This window comes from Bufo gargarizans, chromosome 2 (genome assembly GCF_014858855.1).
Source record: "Bufo gargarizans isolate SCDJY-AF-19 chromosome 2, ASM1485885v1, whole genome shotgun sequence".
NCBI classification, from domain to species: domain Eukaryota; kingdom Metazoa; phylum Chordata; class Amphibia; order Anura; family Bufonidae; genus Bufo; species Bufo gargarizans.
Window position 1 is genome coordinate 55,364,065 of NC_058081.1, and position 17,151 is coordinate 55,381,215.

At 47.8% G+C, this 17,151-nt stretch overlaps 1 protein-coding gene across 3 annotated transcripts; it reads right to left on the minus strand.

Moving 5' to 3' along the window:
• Positions 1–7,908: 7,908 nt before the first annotated feature.
• Positions 7,909–12,968, minus strand: TMEM205 (transmembrane protein 205). 3 transcript variants are annotated; one of them, XM_044278958.1, is made up of 4 exons: positions 12,891–12,968; positions 11,712–11,812; positions 11,465–11,628; positions 7,909–8,366 (listed from the first exon to the last, which is right to left on the minus strand). In XM_044278958.1, exons 2-4 carry the CDS (start codon positions 11,809–11,811, stop codon positions 8,064–8,066), a joined length of 567 nt encoding a protein of 188 aa, XP_044134893.1. In that variant the 5' UTR covers position 11,812; positions 12,891–12,968; the 3' UTR covers positions 7,909–8,063. The 3 variants fall into 3 exon arrangements, with proteins under 3 accessions (XP_044134893.1, XP_044134891.1, XP_044134892.1); XM_044278956.1 differs by lacking the exon at positions 12,891–12,968 and adding an exon at positions 12,060–12,115; XM_044278957.1 differs by lacking the exon at positions 12,891–12,968 and adding an exon at positions 11,884–11,933.
• Positions 12,969–17,151: the final 4,183 nt, after the last annotated feature.

Genomic DNA, 17,151 nt, shown 5'->3' on the forward strand with positions numbered 1-17,151 from the left:
GAAGCAATTTTTCTCCACAAAACCGAACACAGATACAAATTCTTAGCAGTGGCGCCCAACGTGGGGCACATATTTCCCACAGGGGCTACCATGAGCCCCTGTGGGCCACCATGGGCAGACGTGCGCAGATGCTGGGCACATCATCCCATGATGTGGTGGTCAATGTATGCATATATACCATACATGCATGCACGTGTTTACATGCATGCATGGATATATATGCATACGTCTCAACCCTTCCTCAACAGTATCTTACAAGAAGCTTTTCTATGACTAGAGGCACTCGCCAGGGATGTCCACTTTCTCCGCTTTTATTTGATATCTATATTGAGCCCTTAGCTGTTAGTGAGACAGGACCCTAAGATTCTGGGGTTTGGGGTACTAGGAATCAAAGACCGAATCTCTCTTTATGCAGACGATATTTTATGTTCAACGGACACAATGTACTTTGCGGAACATTATTCAAACGATAAATCAATTCGGAGAGGTTTCAGGTCTGGATGTAAACTGGGAAAAAACTATCCTTATGCCTTTGGATAATAGGACCATGTCGTTAGATAACCTTTCACTCCCTAATAAGGCCCCTATGAACACTCTGAAAATTTCTGATTCCTTTGAGTATTTAGGTATTACAATCTCTCCTAGGGTAGAAGACTTTATTTCGCTTAACTTGATTCCACTGATAAATAAGCTGAGGTCAAAAATAACAACATGGCTCCGTTTATCTCTATCAAAGGCTGATATCACTAATTAAGATGGTGATCATCCCCCAGTTATTATATCTCTTTAAGAATTCTCCAGTTTGGATTGGGGATAGATTTTTTTTAATTGATAGAAATAATTATTAGGGACTTAAGAGTCAAATTAGACTATTGGTATAAGCCCTTGGAGAGAGGAGGAGTTAATCTCCCTTCCTTCAGGGGTTATTTCTTGGCCGCGCAGTTCTGTTTTCTCCGTGAGTGGATGGATAGTCCACTCTGCAAGCATTTAGTGAATAGATCTCCTTATGATAATTTTTTTACTCTGCTGCAGTCGGATTATTTGACCGACCCAGACAGAGAATTTAAATCCGCCAGGAATTTGTTTATGAAATCATGGTATTTGATTAGACTTTGGTATGGAGTGAAAGGGTCATTTGGATGTACTCCATTGTGGTACAATAAGCACTTACAAACTTTAGTTGAATTAAGTAGAGATCTATATTGGCAAAAAGGTAATATTTTATAGCTGACAGCTAAGGAAGTGGGGATATTGTTTCGTTCACAGTATTATCACAAAGACAAAAATCACAGAAATGATCATGGTTTCAGTATTTACAGTTAAGATCGGCACTTTTCAGTATTAAAGAAAAAAATTGGTTGCAAATTTACACTGGTACATACTTTAATGAATTGATAGAGAACTTGGGGCAAAAGATTAAGATTTCTCAACTTTATAAAAGCTTAATAATAGCACAATTTGGTGATATTTGGTCCCCGGGACAAAGGGCTTGGCAAAAAGAATGCTTAACAACACATTTGGAGGATCAGGGGAAGTTAGCTCAGGATTTAAAATTGGTATCACATAATTTTAATCACGTCCTGGTGCAGTTTAATATTTTACATAGACTTTATGTCACTCCTTCCTGGCTTAATAAATGTGGTATTAAGGATTATTCTAATTGTCCTAGGTGTGATGTTTCAGATGCAGATTATTTGCATATGTTCTGGTCTTGCCCAGAGTTGAAATAATATTGGGAGACTAGTCACGATTACATAGAGAGAAAACTGAATGTGCGGATTACTTCTATTGCTGAATGCTGGGTATTGGGGGATCTTGCCAAGGTGGGTTGTCACCAATATAAAAAAAATCTTCTGTTTAAAATAATGTTTTTGGCAAGACTCCTAATAGCACACTCTTGGTTTGCTTGAGATGTTCCTAGTATTAACACATGGTTAAACTTGGTAAAGACCAATAAGAGATATGAACATATTTTGTATAAGCAAAGAGATATAGAGAAAAAATGGAATAAAATTTGGGGAGAATGGAACCCATAGAGCTCCCTCCGCTCTCCATCTCTCTCAACCATTCCTCGGTCATGTTACGGAGGGCTGGTGGAGAAGTAGGACACATCATGAGATGGGATGGGGAGGGAATTGAGGGGGCTTCAGTTTGGAAAATGATGTTAATGATATAATTCTGTTTGTTAATATTGAAATAATACAAGAAGACACTCGATTCTAGTGTTACAGATTAAAGGTTCTATAACATTATTAAGTTATATTAAGTTGAATAATTGATGAGCCAGTATATAAAATCATAAAGATTCACAGGTAAATGTTTCAATTTAATTTACAAATGTTTCATGGTAATATTTTTATAGGGTTTACTTTCTATAAGATTGTTTTATTTGGGTTTTCAAAAGTGGTTTTATTTATTTATAGTAATGATTATTGATACTACACACACATATACAACTATATTCTCATAAACAGAACTATATCCTCATATACAGGAAGATATTATACATTTTATACTTAGTAATATATTGGTCTTAATGTGAATGAAATATATATATATACGAAAAATGGCGGCACTGACTGCAAAGATGGAAAATTGGGTGCACGTTCCAGGGGAATCGACCTCTTACCCCAATCAATGAATCCAGAAAAAGGACGGCACTCCGGTCTTGAAGAAGTAAAATTGGTTTTTAATCAACCTTGCGGTACAACGTTTCGGCTCCAATACTGAGCCTTTCTCAAGCACCTTTCTCGAGAAAGGCTCAGTATTGGAGCCGAAACGTTGTACCGCAAGGTTGATTAAAAACCAATTTTACTTCTTCAAGACCGGAGTGCCGTCCTTTTTCTGGATTTAAATATATATATATATATATATATATATATATATATATATATATCCTAAAACTGAACATTTGTACATTTGTAAGGTTTTCAAGATTCTTAGGATACTTGATGGTAAATACAGGAGTGATGTCCACAGGTGGTCAAGGCATACTCATGTCTCCCAAGAGTTAAAGTCTAAGAATAATAGTACCATTTAGTTAACATGAGTAAATAAGTATTGGTATATGAAAGACAGTATGCAAATACAAGGGTATAATAAAATATTATATAGTTATCTATTACAAAATTTTATGAATCATCTAATCAGGATATGTGAGTACAATATACATGAACGAACTACATGGTGATCATGGAGTTACTGTAAATGTTATTTGGATCAGTGATAGGAATTAAAACTAATTAATGGACATTTAAATATAAGGGTCAACTATATTGAAATGCATTTCAGCTATAGGGATTATGTAAATACATATTTGTTGATTTTCTAAACAAAGGTTTATATTTTGTGTTGATCGAGCACCAAAGTGCTCTGCCCTGGTGCTCGAGTAGAACACTTTGGGATCCTCGGGTGCTCTACAGATGGAAGTCAATGGGAGAACCAGAGCATTAAACCAGGCACCCCCTGCTCTGAAGAGGGAAGGGTGTTTGGTTCACAGGAAAAGGTCAGAAATTGATGGAAACACCACTGAAATGGTTCAGAAACAGCATGGGGAGGATGTCTGGATGCATCTTGGACTCCCAGGTCGCTGCTGGGAACGATGTTGTCCGAGTAGTACGCCACTTTTACAGACTGACAATAATATGCACAAAACCGAAAAGATAAAATCGATTTTAGAGAAAAACATTAGGAGCAAGGGCCTGCTGGTGACCATCTAAAACATTTGGGGCGAGGGTCTGCTGCTGACCTGACCATCTAATACATTAGGAGTGAGGGTCTGCTGCTGAGCTGACCCTCTAAAATATTAGGGGCGAGTGCCTGCTGCTGATCTGACCATCTAAAATAGGGTCGAGGGCCTGCTGCTGATCTGACCATCTAAAACATTAGGGGCGAGGGCCTGCTGGTGACCCTCTAAAACATTAGGGGTGAGGGTTTGCTGCTGAGCTGACCCTCTAAAACATTAGGAGCGAGGGCAGCCTAATAAGCCTGTTGATATATTGGAGGAGGACGACGATAAAAGGAAGACTGAACCATATACCCTTTCTTGTAGTGGAAGGGGTGCATGGGAATAGAGTGTATTCAATACACCATAAAAGCCACATTTATAGTGCATTTATGTTCAGCCGCTTTCCTCAGGTGGAGTAGAGAAGTCAGGGGCAATCCAGGCCTTGTTAATTTTGATAAGAGTCAACCTGTCAGCATTTTCAGTTGACAGGCGGATGGGCTTATCAGTTATTATGCCCCCTTGTCGTCAGTACGACTCGCTCCTGGCCTCCACAACGTTCACCCAGTGTGCCGTCAGGGAAATGTAGCGTCCCCGGCCAAAAGCACTTGTCCATGTGTCAGTCGTTAAGTAGACCTTCCAAATAACTGCGTTGGTCAGGGCACGTGTGATGTTACAGGACACATGCTGGTGCAAGGCAGGGGCGGCACACGGGGAAAAATAGTGGCGGCTGGGGACTGAGTAACGAGGGACGGCCGCCGCCATCAGGCTGCAGAAAGCCTCAGTGTCCAGAAGCCTAAATGGCAACATTTCCAGAGCCAGCAATTAGGAAAGGTGCGCATTTAGTGCTATGGTCTGTGGGTGGGTATTTGTGCTTTCGTTCAAAGGGCTGGGATATAGACATTTGTGCACTGGGATACAGAAGTGGATGTGCTAGCTGATGGTGCTTGTGAAGCTCCAGGTGCAGGGCAGAAAACATCCGGGCCTTCGTATTGGACAGGGGATTGGCCAGTAACACAGCAACCCAGGGGAATAGGAGGCAGTGGTGTGACCCGCAGACACCGATTGTGGACCCAGGCGTTTGGCCCTCCTATTAGGGTGCTTTGATGCCATGTGGTGGATCATGCTGGTGGTGGTGAGGTTGCTAGTGTTCACGCCCAGGCTCATTTTAGTATGACACAGGTTGCAAATGACAATTATTTTATCGTCCGCACTTTCCTCAAAAAAGACTGCAGAACACCTACCCCTTGGTAAGGGAGATTGCCGCAAGGGGGTGCTCCGGGGAACAGTTGCGGGCCTGTTTGGTGTGGCTCGCCTTCTCCCTTTTGCCACCCCACTGCCTCTTCCAGCCTGTTGCGGTGCTGCGGATCTCTCCCCATCTGTACTGCTGTCCTCGCTTGGCTTGCCACCTTCCCAGGTTGGGTCACAGTAATTTCATCGTCCATCACCTCTGTGACTAAACCAACCTTGCCACTGGGTTGTGGAGAGGCCTGGCTACCAGCCTCTTGCCCCAGGATTATGGGCCCTCTCATCAGCCAGGCTTCCTTTGTTCACAAAGGACTTTTACTAACGTTTGAACCCCTGGTCTAATTCGTGCCATTTTGGGATATGTTAAATGTCTATGTGTACTGTAAAGGGTGGGACATTGTATATTTGAGTAGTGATGTCTGTCCTATTGTCCCCACGTGTGTATTGGCGATTCCCCTTTGTCCTGAGAGATAATTGACTTACTCCTCGGTTGTCTCCAGGACAGAAGACATTGTGTATTCTCCTGCCTGTGATAATTACATCAACCCATTGTGTGAGGTAATTGTATCACAGGCAGAGGGGAGGATTTTGTGTGGGAGTGTCTGAGTGTATTGTACGTGGGTATTGGTTGTTTTTACAAAACCCTGTGGGTGGTAACCTTGTTGGAAAATGTGTATAAGTCAATGCTTGTGTGTTCAATAAAGAGTTCCTGTTTTACCCTCCATCATGTTGAGGCTGGTGTTTGGGTAACTGATCGAGGGATTGCTATACATTGAAGATTTGCTATACTCCCCTGGCTATACTATTAGCTCTTGTAAGAGCTGTTCCTGCTCTCTGGATTTAGGAGAGGTTCACCCACTGGAGCCTTGTCGTAGGTCCAGGGTGGGTAGGAGACGGTGAGACCTCAACCAAGCTTCGGCGGTTTGTGGTGTCTGCAGTGCTTACGGTGTCAAGTGGAGTGCTTTGAGTCCTCAGGAAGCACTAGGAGCATCCATCGACGGAGGTACCCGGTCGGGGTGCTAGGAGATCCGTTACAACCACCTCTTCCACTTCCTCACTCTAGTCATCCTCCTGACTTGTTGACCTAACAAGAACCTCACTTATTGACAACTGTGTCTCATCCTCATCATCAACCTTTTGAGACACTAATTGCCTGTGACTTATTGGCAACTGTCTCTCATCATTCACCTCGTGAAGCACTAATTGTAGTTCCCCACCGTCATCTTCTTGACTGTGGATACTCAAGAGTTTGGGAATCAGTGCATAAGATCTCACGTCCCTCATCAAGCGTGCTTGGCGAGAGGCCCAAATCAAGGAATGGCGACAAAAAGAGCTCCTCGGAAGATCTGAGTGTGGGATCACTTGTTTGCCAAGACTATCCATGGTGGGAGGAAGGCGAATCAGGGTGAGGATTCTGTTGACCAGACTCTTGGCTACTGAGACTGGACTTTGTGGAAGACAGGGTGGTGCTTAACCGACTGGAAGCATTATCTGCTGCAATCCAACCGACCACCTGGTCGCACTGGTGTGACTTCGAGAGTGGTTTCCTGCTCCGCCCTGCAAACTGGGACATGAACCTAGGTATCGTGGATGAGTGCGTTACTTGTGCTCTGGCAGCAGTCAGTTTCACCGTGCCAAGGCCAACGGCCTCTGCGTACATCAGCAGCACGGCCAACAAACATGCGGGGAGGAGACTCGAACATCGCACTCGAGCACACGTGGTGTTTGGCCGAACACAGCAATTCTCAAGTCAAAATGGTGTTTCGGCCGAGCATGCTCGCCCAACAGTATTTATATTTTTAGTTATATTTTAAAGAAGAATACAATGATATTTAATAGAGTAATATGTCATATCTGATGCAGAATATAAACAAAACAAAAAAAATATATATATTCTGATGCAGAATATAACTTTATTAAAAAGGTAAAGATTTAGTTTTACTATGAAAAGATAGTTGGTGATAGTGATGGACCATGTGATGAGCGCAGTGATGTCACCAAAGGGTACCTTTCTACCAGCTCATCAAAGAAGAAGCAAGAAGAGAAGCCGGGCTGCGTGAACAAGTGAATGAGGCGAGTTTAATTTTTATTTTTTAACCCCTCCATTACTATTTTACTAAGCATTCTGTATTAAGAATGTTATTATTTTCCCTTATAACCATGTTATAAGGGAAAATAATAAAATCTACACAACACCTAATCCAAACCTGAACTTCTGTGAAGAAGTCCGGGTTTCGGTCTGGGTAGCAAACATGCCGATTTTTCTCATGCGTGTGCAAAACGCATCAAAATGCTTTGCACTCGCGCAGAAAAATTGCGCATTTTCCCGCAAAGCACCCACATCCTATCCGGCCCTCACACGCAACGCCAGTGTGAAAGAGGCCTTAGAGTTAGAATAGCTAGGGTTCAAGAAGTGAGATATTTAGCGCCTATGTACGGCCTAGGTTGTAGCATAACTCACTACGTCACGCACCGCCTGCTTTATTCATAAAGTGGGAGGAGAAGGCGCGTGATGTAGTGAGTTACGCTACAGCCGCCCGGCCTCCTGCCTGCTACGGAAGTTAGTAAGTACAGTAGAACAGGCTGCTGGAATGAAGATTAATTCTATTGTTAAACAATGCCTACACTTCGATAAGATTACTACAGTGAGCGAATACAGTGACTGCACCGGGCCCCGCTGCCATTCCTAAACCAGATGCCGGCCCATCCTCCCTCCCTGCTGATACACTCTCCGGCCGCACTGCGCAGCATGCGGTCAGCGGTGTATTAGTGTAAACTGCAGCATTTGCCCCATAAGACGCACTGCAATTTCCCCCCCCACTTTATTCTTGTGTACAGGAGGCGGTATTATAGTAGTTATATTCTCCTTTACAGATTTATCTGAGCCATTATATCCAAAAGACTTTATATAAATCACATTACAGAGATATTTCATCTTATTGTTTCATGAAAATATCACATTTTATTTATTAGAAATTTACAAGCAGAGAATTAACAAAAAAAATGAACTGGAATTATGAAAGTGTGAAAACTACCCCGTTGGCTGGCATGATTGCTGGTCCGTGGGCTTCTGGAAGGTCCTGCAGACTCCTTATATTGTGGGAAGAAGCAGGGCAGTAAATACAAGGTTAGCGCCATTACACAGCAGTGACACCAAATTGCAGAGAGAGGAGATGCCGTGGTAGCGAAAGAAGGTTTTGCGCAGGGCTAGGTATTTGGGGTCCTTCTCCCGCAGAAGCTTGTACCCCTCAATGTTGGCCTTCAGCCCGATCTCTCCTCCCAGGCCGTGCTCACGCTCTATTTCCTGCATCTTAAACATGGCTTTGGTTATGGCTGGGGAGAACCACCGAGCGTTGAGTGCAGACAGAATAAGTGAGATGAAGAAGAGAGCGATCTGCAAGATACATAGACATATGAGGAAGAAACAGGAGGCTTACACCAGGGACATAACTATAATGGTCAAAGAGGTAACAACCACACCAGGCATTAGAGCCCGAGGGGCTGAAAATATCCTTCTGCCCCTGTCCTACCTGGACATACGGACAAGGTTTTTCCAGATGGGTCAATCCGCATGGGAGGACTGGCCATAGATCCCACAGGGAAATTTCCCAGTGGGCTGATGTCCATGGGGCCACCCGAGCCCTCCTCATGGCTGCCGGACAGGAACATAACGATCTGATGCTCTCAGCATTAAAGAGGACCTTTCACCTGAAAATGAAAGTTAAACTAAAGATATAGCCTTACTTACATGCCCCCGGTATTGCTCATTCAGTCATTCATTTTGCACTCAGTGCCCCCGTTTGTCCGCGCTGCCCCCTGGAATATTTGCCACCTTGTATGCTAATCAGCCATACGGCTCAACTGGGCGGGCCTTCAAAAGTTCTCCCGGGCGTGTCATTCTTCTCTCTGGCACGGAGCGCATCCAATCAGCGCGCTCCGCTCTTAGCCAGGGAGAAGACGCTCCAATTCTCGCGAGATGGCGCTGTCTCAGGATGGATGAAATCGCTCCAGTTCTCGCGAGTCTTCTCCCTGGCTAAGAGCGGAGCGCACTGATTGGATGCGCTCCGTGCCAGGGAGAAGAATGACACGCCCGGGAGAACTTTTAAAGGGCCCGCCCAGTTGAGCCGTATGGCTGATTATAATACAAGGTGGCAAATATTCCAGGGGGCAGCGCGGACAAACGGGGGCACTGAGTGCAAAATGAATGACTGAATGAGCAATACCGGGGGCATGTAAGTAAGGCTATATCTTTAGTTTAACTTTCATTTTCAGGTGAAAGGTCCTCTTTAATGATAGGATCATCAAGTACTTATGCATCTGGCCAGAACCCCAGTTGCCCTCCTTAATACAACTGTGTCACCATCCTCAGGATGGTGAAACAGTTGAATACTGCGGCAAAGGTGGCAGTATTATGTGCTACAGTGTGCTATTTGTTTCTGCTGGGGCAGTATTTTCTGCTGCACTGTGGTATTTGTTTATGCTGGGACGGTATTTTGTGCTGCACTGTGGTATTTGGTTCTCCTGGGGCAGTATATTGTGCTGCACTGTGGTATTTGGTTCTGCTGGAACAGTATTGTGTGCTGCACTGTGGTATTCGGTTCTGCTGAGGCAGTATATTGTACTGCACTGTGGTATTCGGTTCTGCTGAGGCAGTATATTGTGCTGCACTGTGGTATTCGGTTCTGCTGAGGCAGTATATTGTGCTGCACTGTGGTATCTGGTTCTGCTGGGGCAGTATGTTGTGTGTTGCACTGTAATATTTGGTTCTGCTGAGGCGGTATATTGTGCTGCACTGTGGTACTTGGTTCTGCTGAGGCAGTATATTGTGCTGCACCGTGGTATGTGGTTCTGCAGGGGCAGTATATTGTGCTGCACCGTGGTATGTGGTTCTGCAGGGGCAGTATATTGTGCTGCACTGTGGTATGTGGTTCTGCAGGGGCGGTATATTGTGCTGCACTGTGGTATGTGGTTCTGCAGGGGCGGTATATTGTGCTGCACTGTGGTATCTGGTTCTGCAGGGGCAGTATATTGTGCTGCACTGTGGTATCTGGTTCTGCAGGGGCAGTATATTGTGCTGCACTGTGGTATCTGGTTCTGCAGGGGCAGTATATTGTGCTGCACTGTGGTATCTGGTTCTGCAGGGGCAGTATATTGTGCTGCACTGTGGTATGTGGTTCTGCAGGGGCAGTATCTTGTGCTGCACTGTGGTATGTGGTTCTGCAGGGGCAGTATCTTGTGCTGCACTGTGGTATGTGGTTCTGCAGGGGCAGTATCTTGTGCTGCACTGTGGTATGTGGTTCTGCAGGGGCAGTATATTGTGCTTCACTGTGGTATGTGGTTCTGCAGGGGCAGTATATTGTGCTTCACTGTGGTATGTGGTTCTGCAGGGGCGGTATATTGTGCTGCACTGTGGTATGTGGTTCTGCAGGGGCGGTATATTGTGCTGCACTGTGGTATGTGGTTCTGCAGGGGCGGTATATTGTGCTGCACTGTGGTATGTGGTTCTGCAGGGGCAGTATATTGTGCTGCACTGTGGTATCTGGTTCTGCAGGGGCAGTATATTGTGCTGCACTGTGGTATCTGGTTCTGCAGGGGCAGTATATTGTGCTGCACTGTGGTATGTGGTTCTGCAGGGGCAGTATCTTGTGCTGCACTGTGGTATGTGGTTCTGCAGGGGCAGTATCTTGTGCTGCACTGTGGTATGTGGTTCTGCAGGGGCAGTATCTTGTGCTGCACTGTGGTATGTGGTTCTGCAGGGGCAGTATATTGTGCTGCACTGTGGTATGTGGTTCTGCAGGGGCAGTATATTGTGCTTCACTGTGGTATGTGGTTCTGCAGGGGCAGTATATTGTGCTTCACTGTGGTATGTGGTTCTGCAGGGGCGGTATATTGTGCTGCACTGTGGTATGTGGTTCTGCAGGGGCGGTATATTGTGCTGCACTGTGGTATGTGGTTCTGCAGGGGCGGTATATTGTGCTGCACTGTGGTATGTGGTTCTGCAGGGGCAGTATATTGTGCTGCACTGTGGTATGTGGTTCTGCAGGGGCCGTATATTGTGCTGCACTGTGGTATCTGGTTCTGCAGGGGCAGTATATTGTGCTGCACTGTGGTATGTGGTTCTGCAGGGGCAGTATATTGTGCTGCACTGTGGTATGTGGTTCTGCAGGGGCAGTATATTGTGCTGCACTGTGGTATCTGGTTCTGCAGGGGCAGTATATTGTGCTGCACTGTGGTATCTGGTTCTGCAGGGGCAGTATATTGTGCTGCACTGTGGTATCTGGTTCTGCAGGGGCAGTATATTGTGCTGCACTGTGGTATCTGGTTCTGCAGGGGCAGTATATATTATATCTCAATCAGTGTAAGGGCTGAAAGGACTGGTGTACATCTACGTACTGATGGTACCCAGCAGAATAGGGGATCATTGCTCCCTAATCACAATATTGTCACCGCTCCTGATAATACCCTGGCTGGAGGACCACAGAGCGGACTCACCTGCAGACTCTCAGAGGTGGACAACAGCTCCCGCGGATGATACGATGCGTATAGGGCCAGGTTCAGGAAGGAGATGCACATGACGATGTGACCATAAAACGGGAACAGCTTACTCTGCACTAATCCAAATGTATGCCGGGGGATCCCCCTGATCATCACAAAGCCTGCAGAGACAGCAGAAGCCCCCGTCACCTACAAAGCTCCGCAACAAACCATCAGAGTGTCTGGAGATACCAGCTGGACCCACCTGCTACAAACGTCACCCAGCACTGCATGCCCCATGAGGCCGCCAGCACCAGGAGGTAGACCACCTTCACCAGGCTCCCGGGCTCCCCCTCCGCCACCATCCTGCAGAAGACAACAGCAATGCTCATTATTAGCACATGCAGAGTATTACTACCCCCATCGTGTCTGATTACCCCCTCTGCAGGCCTCTGTCACTGTGCTGAGTCATCGCACTTTATGGGAATGATTCAGCAGATAGGAGGGGGCCGCTCTGTATGATATGACAGGCCCACCTGGGCTGCGCGTGCTTCAGATCCGGCTCCCAGCCGACAGCCTCTTTCCTAATAGAGAGCGCCCCCTATCTACTCACCTGGGCAAAGTGAGAGCGGCCCCTGCTCTGCAGCCATACATATTACATAGCAGCCAGGGGATAAGTGGCCGCCAAGCACAGAAAAACAGATAATCCCACCGATCGGACGCGTGTTTCCTCCCAGGAGAAGAGGTCGGGGGGCTGCCCACATGACTGTCAATTCCTTACAAGATCTCTGCTTGCTGTCATACTCAAAAGACCATCCTGATTATGACACAGGGCTCGTTACAGTGTATCAGGAGCCCTGCAGCTGTGTCTGCTGAACATGATTAAGATGCATTTTCAACCTCTATTCAGTGACAGCAAGCAGATAGCTTGAAAACAATAAGGCATATAAATACACGGTATATTAGAAAGTTGCTGATCCTCTCATAAAGGTGCGGGGACAGGGAACATTTCTAGAAGGGCTTTTACAACAGCAAGCAGCCGGGTTTTAAAGGGACAGAAGAAAACCTGTACGCTGCTGGACACTGAAGTGCGCACTGGACAGGTTGTCACCTCCCCTCCCCCACACCAAGCGATGAGGTTCAGAGATCTGCTTATCCAGGTGGTCACAGTTCAGGAGCACAAGATGGAGTTCCCCTTTAAGAACAAACAACCTGATAATGGCTTTGCTTGCTGTAATATTAGATACAGGAATGGTGGCACTGTACACACACGTCCAGCTCTACAGCAGCCTCGCACACTCTGTATAACACAGGAAACTATTAGCAGCTCTGGTGGCGAACTACAAATCCCAGCAAGTCAGGCAAGCTTCTAAAGCAGGATATACACACAGATAACGTCACTGGGACAATGTGTGACGACATAAAGCCGCGGCCGCCCCTGTACCTGCCAGTCTTCTACTTCACGGACGGTAGTGACTAGAAAGCTATCTCCTAGTAGTGTGCTAAAGGATCCCTGCTGACGTCATCGCCCATGTGACCAGACTGGGGGAGGAGCAGAGAGCGACATTCCTGTAGCTACAGAGAGGAGCATTGCTGAGTGCATCCTGCCTGTGTGTGTAGTGGCCCCCTCACCTTATAATGCCCCCCATAGTGGCCCCTTCATTGTATAATGCACCCCCATAATAGCCCCCTCACCTTATAATTCCCCCCATAATAGCCCCCTCACCATATAATGTTCCTCCATAATAGCCCCCTCACCGTATAATGGCCCCCTCATGTATAATGCTCCCCCCCATAATGGCCCCCTCACCATAAAATGTTCCCCCATAATGGCCCCCTCACCTTATATTTCCCCCCATAATAGCCCCCTCACCGTATAATGGCCCCCATAGTGGCCCCCTCACCTTATAATTCCCCCCATAGTGGCCCCTTCATTGTATAATGCCCCTCCCATAATGGCCCCCTCACCTTATAATAGCCCCCTCACCATATAGTGGCCCCCTCACCTTATAATTCCCCCCATAGTGGCCCCTTCATTGTATAATGCACCCCCATAATGGCCCCCTCACCTTATAATTCCCCCCATAATAGCCCCCTCACCATATAATAGCCCCCTCACCATATAATGTTCCTCTATAATAGCCCCCTCACCGTATAATGGCCCCCTCATGTATAATGCTCCCCCCCCATAATGGCCCCCTCATGTATAATGCTCCCCCCCATAATGGCCCCCTCACCATATAATGTTCCTCCATAATGGCCCCCTCACCATATAATGTCCCCCAATAATAGCCCCCTCACCCTATAATAGCCCCCTCACCACATAATGTCCCCCCATAATGGCCCCTTCATTGTATAATGCCCCCCCCATAATGGTCCACTCACCATATAGTGTTCCCCCATAATGGCCTCCTTACAATATAATGTCCCCTTCATTGTATAATGCCCCCTCACCATATAATGTGGCCCTCTCACACCATGTGAGGTCTGCAAAATGTGGAACGCACACAGACAGTATCCGATGTCTGAATGATCCCTAAGATTTCTGCTCTACCATGAGTTTCATTGGTAATGACAGAGGGGCCTAGTGGCGTCCCTGGGCCCGGAGCCGTCGCCACCCCTGCACCCCCCTTACCCCATTGGCTTGGTAAAATTCTGAGAGGAGGCAGTGCAGGACCATTGCGTTTTTATTGATTTATTTTTCTTATTGTTTTTTTTTGCAGATCCCCCAGTTGAACTACTTCGGCTTTCTTGGACTGTCGATGACCAGCACTTTAAAAAAAAAAATAAAAAATTGGTTATCGAGGGTTGTGTGTGGGTGTTTTATATAAAAAAAAAAAAAAAAAAAAAAAAAAAAAAAAATTTTTTTTGATTTTTTTTTTACTTTACTTTATTACTATTGCCTTAGTAATGGCCCCGGAACCACCAGGGGTACCAGGAAGAGCCGGGTATGTTCCAGTACCTGACCATGTAGTAATGGTCACATGCTGGGGCAGCATCAGGCTGGTATTATCAATTCCTTCCCAACATGTGACGTAATAGTATGTCATGTGTCGGGTCTTTAAAGATGCCGCCCACTGCGGGCGCTGGTCCCACAGTAGACACCCGGACGTAATGTCCGCGACTAGAGGGAATGCCGATCGCAGACTTTTAACCCCATCAGATGCTGTGATCAAAGCGTGGGCATGGCATCTGGAGGAAAAAACAAACAAAAGCGTGAGGTTGACGCACATTAGTTCCTATGGAGCCCCTGACTGTGGCAAGGCTCCATAGGAACATAGGGGATCATTTATTAAGACCAGCGTTGTAGACACTGGTCTAAATACCCCCTTGTGCTGGCGGTGGATCCGCTGAAGTTATGTAGAGGCGCCGGCCTCTATATGACTTCGGTGCATCCACTGCAGGTCTACATGTAAGGCAGCTTCCATGCAGACTTAAGTTTAGAGCATTTTCTACCCCTGAAAGAGGCATTTTAAAATCGTAAATGAGACGGGCATGCCCACACTTCGCTCCATTTTTCTTAGACCTGGTGTGAGTGGGAAAAAGTCACAGATTGCGGCGCAAATAACTTTGCGTATATCTGATAGTAAATAACCCCTATAGTGTATTTCTCAGACTCCAATGGAGAGTATGAGGGAAGCAATTTGATGATTGCTTGTTATAGTTCCCCATTAAGACTTTAAAAAAGTTTAAAAATATAAAATTTCAAAGCACCTCTCTTTCCCCAAAATAAAAATACAAAATAATACATCATGGGCATCGCTGCGTGAAAAACGCCAGTACTATTAAAATATAACAATATGTATCCCATAGGACAGTGATGCCGGCGGGAGCTGGAAGGAGGAGAGGCCGACTCCCGGGGTGGCTGTTGTAAGGAGAGCGGGGCGCGCTGTCCTAGGACCTTGGGAAACATGACAGGGCCGCTGGAGAGGTAACGAGCCGTGAACTCATGTGACAGGTACCCGTTGACCCTGCTCCCCCCTCCTCCTGTCACCTCACTAGTGACCCTGCTCCCCCTCCTCTTGTCACCTCACTAGTGACCCTGCTCCCCCTCCTCCTGTCACCCCACTTGTGACCCTGCTTCTTCCTCCTGTCACCTCACTAGTGACCCTGCTCCCCCTCCTCCTGTCACCCCACTAGTGACCCTGCTCCCCCTCCTCCTGTCACCCCACTAGTGACCCTGCTCCCCCTCCTCCTGTCACCCCACTAGTGACCCTGCTCCCCCTCCTCCTGTCACCTCACTAGTGACCCTGCTCCCCCTTCTCCTGTCACCTCACTAGTGACCCTGCTCCCCCCTCCTCCTGTCACCTCACTAGTGACCCTGCTCCCCCTCCTCCTGTCACCCCACTAGTGACCCTGCTCCCCCTCCTCCTGTCACCCCACTAGTGACCCTGCTCCCCCTTCTCCTGTCACCTCACTAGTGACCCTGCTCCCCCTCCTCCTGTCACCTCACTAGTGACCCTGCTCCCCCTTCTCCTGTCACCTCACTAGTGACCCTGCTCCCCCTCCTCCTGTCACCTCACTAGTGACCCTGCTCTCTCCTCCTGTCACCTCACTAGTGACCCTGCCCCCTCCTCCTCCTGTCACCCCACTAGTGACCCTGCTCCCCCTCCTCCTGTCACCTCACTAGTGACCCTGCTCCCCCTCCTCCTGTCACCTCACTAGTGACCCTGCTCCCCCCTCCTCCTGTCACCCCACTAGTGACCCTGCTCCCCCTCCTCCTGTCACCTCACTAATGACCCTGCTCCCCCTCCTCCTGTCACCTCACTAGTGACCCTGCTCCCCCTCCTCCTGTCACCTCACTAGTGACCCTGCTCCCCCCTCCTCCTGTCACCTCACTAGTGACCCTGCTCCCCCCTCCTGCCTGTCACCTCACTAGTGACCCTGCTCCCCCCCTCCTCCTGTCACCTCACTAGTGACCCTGCTCCCCCCTCCTCCTGTCACCTCACTAGTGACCCTGCTCCCTCCTCCTCCTGTCACCTCACTAGTGACCCTGCTTCCCCCTCCTCCTGTCACCTCACTAGTGACCCTGCTCCCCCCTCCTCCTGTCACCTCACTAGTGACCCTGCTCCCCCCTCCTCCTGTCACCTCACTAGTGACCCTGCTCCCCCCTCCTCCTGTCACCTCACTAGTGACCCTGCTCCCCCCTCCTCCTGTCACCTCACTAGTGACCCTGCTCCCCCCTCCTCCTATAACCCCACTAGTGACACTGCTCCCCCTCCTCCTGTCACCCCACTAGTGACCCTGCTCCCCCTCCTCTGTCACCCACTAGTGACCCTTCCCCCTCCTCCTGTCACCTCACTAGTGACCCTGCTTCCCCCTCCTCCTGTCACCCCACTAGTGACCCTGCTCCCCCCTCCTCCTATAACCCCACTAGTGACCCTGCTCCCCCCTCCTCCTATAACCCCACTAGTGACCCTGCTCCCCCCTCCTCCTGTCACCTCACTAGTGACTCTGCCCCCCCTCCTCCTATAACCCCACTAGTGACCCTGCTCCCCCCTCCTCCTGTCACCTCACTAGTGACTCTGCCCCCCCTCCTCCTGTCACCCCACTAGTGACCCTGCTCCCCCTGTCACCCCACTAGTGACCCTGCTCCCCCCTCCTCCTGTCACCTCACTAGTGACCCTTCTCCCCTCTCCTCCTGTCACCTCACTAGTGACCCTGCTCCCCCTCCTCCTGTCACCCCACTAGTGACCCTGCTCCCC

What these genes read in the sequence shown, in the direction of transcription:
- TMEM205 (XM_044278956.1), bottom strand. Translation starts at nt 12,100, where the DNA reads ATGTATGGCTGCAGAGCAGGGGCCGCTCTCACTTTGCCCAG. An exon ending in CTGGGTGACGTTTGTAGCAG is followed by an intron (nt 11,629 to 11,711) that starts GTGGGTCCAGCT and finishes CTGTCTCTGCAG; the next exon opens with GCTTTGTGATGATCAGGGGG. An exon ending in CCACCTCTGAGAGTCTGCAG is followed by an intron (nt 8,367 to 11,464) that starts GTGAGTCCGCTC and finishes TGTATCTTGCAG; the next exon opens with ATCGCTCTCTTCTTCATCTC.